Raw genomic sequence first — 7,943 nt, 5'->3', positions numbered from 1 at the left:
TTGGAAAACAATTGAATCACAGTTGATTATTTGGGGATCCTGACACCCAAGTATAGGGATTTCATGAAATGTGTACAGGTTTACATTAAGCCTTTAACCCTGCAAATATTCACCATGCTTTTCCTAGCATGATTCACACTGCACTCTCTTTATGGTACCACCTCATCTGCAAATTTGATGCTGAGCTGTTTTATAGGAGTAAATGGGAAACCCCAGACACATTTAATCCAGGACACTTTCTCAGTGGCGATGGGAAGTTCAAGAGAGATACATTCATGCCATTGTCTGTTGGTAACAATCTACTATATGTAATTATATAATGACATCAATACATTTGTCTTTAGTATAGTACCAAAGGTGCGAAAATAAACAAGCAGACACAAACAAAATTAACAAATGGAGGAGAGAGAAACAAAAACTCCTATAGGATGGCAGACTGTTAATAAATCTCTGGGGGTCCATGGCTTAAGGCATAGGACTAATGGTTACTTCCCCTGCATGCATTATTTAGGAATAAATTATGTATTTTAATTCTTTCCTCAAGGCAAAGAATGATTCACGGTGTCATTGAAAATGCAATAATTCTATTCAAGTTATTTGCCGAAATAACACAAATTCCACTGATTTTCATTTATGCCCTTATTAAAGTACTTTATTTCTTGGTGGGAAAATAGAAATACAAATTATCTTAACACATGATTAAATCCTGTGCTCTTCTTTCTTCAGGCAAGAGGGTGTGTCTGTTCCTGTTCATCAGCTCTTTGCTCAAAGGCTTCACTTTCTCTTCCCCCAGCTGTAGAGGTGCCCAGCCCGGAGTTCTGGGTTGGAAGAATACTCTTCCTTCAGGCCTTCAGGCTATGTCCGGTGAGAGAAGAGTTGCAGGACCTTTCTTTTTCAAGGAGGGAGTTAATATTATGTACCAGTATTAGGGCTACTGTATGCACCTACACAGCCTGTACACAGTATGCAATTTGTTTTTCATGTTTGTAATTAAGTGCAGAACCTAGGTTTATGTTCTGTTTCTTCATTTATTATTTACCCTTTTTTCTTTACCCTTTAACCCCAAATGGTATCTCAGCAACTAGTGTCTACATAACACTGACAACCTAACTGACTGGGCTTCTCAGCATAATGACCTCATTGTATTAATACAGCATCCACTTAACGACAATCACCTTCCATACTTTTGAAATGTATCTCCATGATTATGTGCAAAATAGTAATCTGTAAACAAGTAGGCTACTCTGGGAAACTGCTTTGCTTTCAGATACACTTTGTTTTCCTCTATAAATGCTTGGCAGTCACACAGCTTTCTACCACTGATGGCCATTTGCTCATTATTACAGATGCCATCCATCACTTCCTCACTATGTTATTGAGGATAGGTGCTGCAAATTAATGCATTTGTTTTCTTGTTTGTTTTGTTGCTTTTTCACTTTTCTTCCTTTGTCATAAGATTTGCAAAACACTACTAGAATTGATAGGTAACCAGTCAACCCTGGAGAAGGAACACATTTGTTTTCTGCAGGGGCAGTTGTGCCTCCCACCCTACTGCTCTACAATAGCAGCCACAACAGGCTAATGGAGAATAGGAGGCTGATCATAGTGGTCCTCAGGCCAGTGGAGCTGCCAGTGTCAGTCTGAGTGCAGGATTCTCCCTTGTGCCCCTTGTAGCACTGACACCCAAACTCTGTGTTGTAGAACTCTTGGTCTCCCTCACTCAGTGCTCCCTTGACAGTCAGGTTCTGCAAGATTGTGAAGCTGGCAGGATTGAGGTGTAGGTACGCATCACTATTGGTGGTTTTCCGCATGCAGCGTCCATTAGCACTGCATCTCTCCTTGCTGCACAACTCTGCCGCTGTGGACACGTTCAGCAGGTACCTGCCCAGCACCCCATGCAGGTAGGTTTTTAACTTGGTGCAACTAGCCTGTAGTTCCCCAAAAATAAATTATAAAACAATCAGAAGGGTTGCCCAGATGATTTGTTATGTCATTAAAGAATGCAATTCCTTCTGCTCCTGCATTGAGGCATACCTGAGATGCTGCATACTGTCCACTTCCCCAGAGCACAATCCCCACTGCTCCCAGTGCTGCGGACTCCCCAATGGTGTGAACCAAGTCCTCCTGCATAAACCACAGGATGTCAGTTAGTCACAGACATACACAGATAACATTAAATTTAAAAAAAGTAAAATTTCAGTAGAAAAACATTTACAGTCCCTCAAACACTCAGATTATTACCTTCTTTGTGAAGAACAATAAAAAAGTCACTCATTCAGAATGAACAGAATCAGAACTCAAAAATCCTGTTTTGATCATAAAGTTGTGAATTATTTAAAAATATATAATAATACAAATCTGGTAATAAATTATACAAGTCGTTTTTAACAAATCAATTAGTAGAAATTTGATTTTAAACTCTGTACAGTTTAAACACCTTTACCTGTGAAAGGAACTCCAGGGAATAATAGACTATGCTAGCATAGGGCAGCACAGATGGGCTGATGGGGGTCACCTGTCCTGAGCACCTCTTGGCTTCCAATACAGTGTTTTGGATGTACAGCCGGATAGCATCCCCCTTGCCACGCAGGCCTGATCCCAGATAGACGCTTGGGTACAGGGCAGAACTGGCCTGCCAGAGCCAGCCCATTTCATCGTTTCTCTTCATATGCACTTCAGCACACTTCCCTGTGTAGTTCACCGAGGTGTTTGTGTACTGGTTGAAGCAGTTGGGCATACCGTAGAACCCCCACCGGCCCCCAGGTCTCATCTCGCGGCCCAGCTGGAGTGTATCCTCCATGAACGCCCGTCCAGCCTCTTGGAACTCCCTCTGGGCTTCGCTTTCCACTTGAAGCGTGGTCCAATTGGGGTGCTTCTGCCACACCAGTGCCCTGGAGGCCTCCTTGTACACCTTTTTGGAATCAAAGTTCTGCACCCACAGTGGTCGCCAGCTCTCCCAGTCCACAACCGCCAGGCCTGAGTAAGGAGAGTTTGGGATGTACCGCTTGATGTCAGCCCGTGCATACTGCAAGTGTTCTGGCAGACTGGCATTCTGTGGCACCCCCCCATTCACTGGTGCCCCCTGGGGTGTGTAAAAAGGGTAGCGGCCCAGTTGGTTCATGTAGAAGATGGTGATATTGTCCCCTATGAAGCTCTCATTCTGGTTCAGTGTGATGTCAAATTGGCTGAGGTCCAGGTCCACACCATACTTGGTCTTGCAGGCCTGCGTTGGGGCATTCCAAACCGTCAGGAAAGGCACATTGGGCAACAGAGGCATGACAGTCTGTTGGAAAGCCACAAAACCCCCTCATAGCCCACAGGCTGAGCAACACCAGGGTGGACATCCTTGCTGTTAATATCTGCAGCACTGTAGCAGCTTCCTGTGACTCCATCAAGCCAGGGGGGAACCAGTGATGGTTACAGTCCACCTGGGATCTACACTAGGTAGGAAGGCAATGTTAAATGTTTTGAAACACAGGGGAATTAAATGGTGAGAAATTAAGATGGGATACACACTGTAAAAATCCTATGTCACCAAGGCCCCTCCTTCCAGTAATAAGGGCAGGAGTTAGTAGGGCCAAGGTATAACTTAGTCTTTTAAATATAGCACTGACAGCTGCTTTCTCGCATCAACACATACTTCTTGTAATATAGTTTCCTGGTTTATTAAAGGCACCAGAAATAATGCACCATTGTATACCAAGTTGACTCGAGTACTTAAGATATTTAAAATGATTTATCTGAGAACTTCTTTTAATATAGCAGGTCTATCTACATTCCTGTTTTATCAAGGTATATATGCAGATCAATATAGAATTTTTCCTATTATATTCTTTGGTAATACCATGCATGTACTTTGCTTTGCCATGGTCTTCCATAATTGTATAATTTCACAGCTAAGTATATCGCTCCATGCTGTTGTTTATTTAAAAAATGTTAACACATTTCACAAGGTTTGCACGGAGTCTAAAATGATTCATGTACAAAATATGTAACGTGGCTTAATGGTATGTACATTTACATTTGGGTACTTCCTTATGCTACCAATAATAGATGGAGAGATTTAAGTATCATCAACGTTATGCAGATATGTAACTATAACATCTACATAACCTTAACCATCTCTGCTGTTCATTTATTTACTATGGCTAACAATATTGCAATCACCGTCCGAGTCTCTGGCGCTGAAGATTAACAGGCAGCAAACGGAGCAATCAAAACGCAAGGCTGTTAAATGCGGTTCCAACCCAAAAACCTCACCGGATTTGATTGGATTCCTATAACTGTATGTGTCTATTAAATACCTGATTAGATATATACTTTGCTCCTAGTAACATACAGCATGGATAGTATTGAGCCGGTTTAGTAAGCATAGTTTTATACATTATACTGGTAATTTACTGGTATATGCACATAAATAACCACATGAGAATAATACATATTATACCCGACTCCTAGGGCACGACGTTTTACATGGACTACATTCGGTCAGTTTTCTACACAGATGTAAGGGTTACATAAAAATGCACTTACCTAAAAACAGTGGTCTACCTACAAAGACAACACTCACCTTCCTCAGAGCACAACGTCTACAACCACTCATTCAAATAAACAAGACAACCAACATCACAATGCCTAACAGAAGCAAATAAATAAAACCCGTCTAACAGCCTGATGTTGGACAGACTCTACGGGTCGACGTGGTATTGGTAATCAGAGCACAGCCGAGGCGGGGTTAGCCATCTAGACGGTTAAAGCATTTCAATTATTTTTCTTTAGGGAAGCGAGAGAACAAACAGTGTGCTGGTGTTCAAACTATTTCCCACAAGAGAGACTATGCAGCGCCGTTTGTGTCAAAAGTGTTCGTCCGTCAATTTGGTAGTTCATTGGGAAATTCATCAATTTGGCCATACAGTAGTAATAGCCAAATAGACCAACTTCCATACGAACAGACCAGCTGTCAATCATGCTCTGTGCCCATGCCCATGTTTTACATTTTAAAGTAATATGCGGTCGTATCACACTTTTTTAAAGAGCATAGTACATGCTATAGTACACTACTTTGTCAGTATTTGCCAGTGAAGCCCAATGGAAGACAAAGCAAACAGGAATCAAATAATGCTCTTATAGAGCCTAGCAAACATTGTGCAGACAGAAGTGTTCTTGCACTTAACAGTCAGCTAATACACCTTAGGCAGAGACACCAAGGGAAAGTACTGTATTAAGTACCATAGTACATCACAAGGTACTTCTGTACATGCTATACTTCTGTACTTCTGTATATATATATATATATATATATATATATATATATATATATATATATATATATATAATTTGAATTGTTATTTATAATTTGTTTACAGTTTCTCCATTATTCACTGTTTGTGAATAAACATTAAATGAATAATTTGACAGTGCCAATATTCTTATTTCTAAGGGTGACTCTAAAGCTAGCTGCCCTAACCTGAGTCGCAAAGAGATGTAGGCTGTACTGACCAATAGGAAAATGGTACACTTAACCATAATTTCTTATTAATTAATAAATGAATACCATAGGATTTAAACATCAATACATCATCTGAGTTCAGATGTTGAGTACATAAACCCGCACATACCCAAACCCCAACCCTGTTATACATGTGATTAATATAAGAATCTATCTTGATTATCTTGAGTTGGTAGACTTTAAAATAACTTTTAAACCTCAGTCTGGTTTTAATGATACTGTATGGAAAAGTAATTTCTGAGTGACTGGTTTTGTCCACAAGAGGCTGCGGCGGCCTCTGTTTAAACCTGATTCGATCCGCCCAAAAGATCCCAGGATCTCAGAAAAAATAGACACCCTGTTCGAAGAATTTCAGTCAGTGTGCCAAAGACATCATAAGTGAATTGGGTGAGTACAAATTCCATATAACAGTTTAAAGCAATAATATTATATTATATACATATAATAAATATTTACATATTTGTTTCCTAGTTTTACTTCCTTTCAGGTAGGTAAATGTATTGTATACATTTTTTTATTATAATCTTCAGACTCCGATTCAGACTATCAAGCTATGATGAAGGTAATGTAATACACAGTGGGAAGAGAATCACTTTATTCAGTTGACGGAGGTCTTTTATTCAGGTTTAAGGGAATACAATAGAATCCACAAACAATCCTTTATTTACTATGCAACATATGTGCTTACACAGGGATAAAAAGAGACAAATTGTCCATGAACAAGAGCATCCAGTCAGCATCCAGAGAAAGCAGTGATCTTTACTCACATCAGAGGCAATGCATGTGTACAGGCATCAGAGACATGGGAGGACATGTGTAGGGCAGCTAGAGCAGTGCTCAGCCCTGTCACGCTGAATGAGATCAGGTGGAGGGAATAGATTTACTTACAGGCTTTTCACATCTTTGTTTTAGACTGTTTTAATGAGGACTCTGAAGAGGAGGAGGAGGAGGAAGAGGAGGATGAGGATGAAGATGATGATGATGATGATGACAATGACAGTGATGAGAGTGACAACTATGATGAAAAGAATGAAGAGGATGAAGACAGCAGTGCTAGTTAAGATGAGGCTTTATTGCACTACTTACCCGACATACACATCGATTTCCCTTATTCGTGCAAATCCTACATTAGTAATATTTTGTCTCATGATAAAGGGCAGAGAAGCTGGCTAACACATCCAGACACATTCTTGTCTTTCTTTATGAAGTTTATAATCTAATGCATCTAAAATCCAATAGCCCTTAATAGCTGAATTGTCTGTTTTTGAATTGTCTGTATTTTCTAGTCATGCACTTGTCGCATTAAAGGAGAGATCAGTTTGGAGCTTCTGCTGTTGCAATAGAGTCATTCACATAGAAAACTTTTTGACTCATATTTCTCATTTCCCTGTGATGCTGAAGAGAACTGTTGGATATGTGTGTACTGTGTTAGGATGAAGAAAAATGTCTTAAAAAATACACTGTAAAGTCTGTTTCCATACCCAAAACTTGTCTTGGAGCCAAAATAACGAACCTTCTGTTGGTTGGGAAAGCATCACTGCGGAAGGGTATCGCAGGCGTGGGCTTGAACTTGGCAGCTGATTCGTGCGGGGCATTGTCCATAAACTGCACACATGCCGGGTCAGTGCCAAGCGACAGCCTGTTTCTCCAGCCCTGGGGTTGGTGAGAGAAATAAACAGGACTAACAGGACATTTCTCTCTTTCCATTGCTGCCATGTCATCATATATCAACAACTTAAAAAGAAAGTTACCTTCATCAAAATGTTCTGTGCAGCAAAGGGTTTTGAAAATCCACTCTGGGTTTCAGGGTTGCTGTGCAGATGAACTGCTTAACAGTATGAGAGCGGTTACAAGGAGCACTTGACACTCAGTTTGGAGGGACACCCTGATCTAGTTTCTGGTGGTTGAGTACACTGGGCTCACAGAGAGAAGTACACTTCTCCTGACCTGTGCTTTTTATGATTTTATCACTGACTTGCTTTGAAAGCTCATTGGTCATTGATACTTTGCTTGAATTTACTATCTGACCAAGGACCCTTACAGAGCCAGGTGTTTGTATTCTGAAATAACAAGAAGCACAATTACTGCACACAGACGGAAGGCCATTCAACTAATTATGTGGCTTGTTAAGGTCATTTTGTGTACCTGAATGAATGCAGGTTTGCCACACCAAAGGGTTGGAATACTTATGCAATCATTACTTTTATTTTCACTCTTCACTTCTTTCTTTTTGTTTTTGCTTTGGATGTCTGGAGTAGGTTGTGTATATAACACATTCATCCCTGCTTTTTATATTTGAGAGGGAGGAAAAGAGACATTTACAATAGAATGGGACAAGATCCTTTGAGACCATTTCGTTTTATAATGTTTTTGTTGACAACTGCATTGTAACTACACTGTGGCCAATACATAGTAAACCAGCTCTATTTATAAT

At 40.3% G+C, this 7,943-nt stretch overlaps 1 protein-coding gene across 5 annotated transcripts; it reads right to left on the bottom strand.

Annotated features, from left to right (window-relative positions):
* Positions 1 to 4,747, bottom strand: LOC136768730 (hyaluronidase-1). 5 transcript variants are annotated; one of them, XM_066723080.1, is made up of 4 exons: positions 4,534 to 4,747; positions 2,444 to 3,223; positions 2,035 to 2,124; positions 1 to 1,928 (listed from the first exon to the last, which is right to left on the bottom strand). In XM_066723080.1, the coding sequence occupies exons 2-4, from the start codon at positions 3,119 to 3,121 to the stop codon at positions 1,557 to 1,559; spliced, it is 1,140 nt and encodes a 379-aa protein (XP_066579177.1). In that variant the 5' UTR covers positions 3,122 to 3,223; positions 4,534 to 4,747; the 3' UTR covers positions 1 to 1,556. The 5 variants fall into 5 exon arrangements, with proteins under 5 accessions (XP_066579177.1, XP_066579174.1, XP_066579175.1 ...); XM_066723077.1 differs by having other exon boundaries at positions 2 to 1,928; positions 2,444 to 3,440; XM_066723078.1 differs by having other exon boundaries at positions 2 to 1,928; positions 2,444 to 3,435.
* Positions 4,748 to 7,943: the final 3,196 nt, after the last annotated feature.

The sequence above is a fragment of the Amia ocellicauda genome, chromosome 14, assembly GCF_036373705.1.
Source record: "Amia ocellicauda isolate fAmiCal2 chromosome 14, fAmiCal2.hap1, whole genome shotgun sequence".
NCBI lineage: Eukaryota > Metazoa > Chordata > Actinopteri > Amiiformes > Amiidae > Amia > Amia ocellicauda.
This window is presented reverse-complemented; position numbering and strand designations above follow the sequence as displayed.

What these genes read in the sequence shown, in the direction of transcription:
- LOC136768730 (XM_066723077.1), bottom strand. Translation starts at nt 3,277, where the DNA reads ATGCCTCTGTTGCCCAATGTGCCTTTCCTGACGGTTTGGAATGCCCCA. An exon ending in CCCTGGAGTTCCTTTCACAG is followed by an intron (nt 2,125 to 2,443) that starts GTAAAGGTGTTT and finishes TGGTTTATGCAG; the next exon opens with GAGGACTTGGTTCACACCAT. An exon ending in GACAGTATGCAGCATCTCAG is followed by an intron (nt 1,929 to 2,034) that starts GTATGCCTCAAT and finishes GGGGAACTACAG; the next exon opens with GCTAGTTGCACCAAGTTAAA.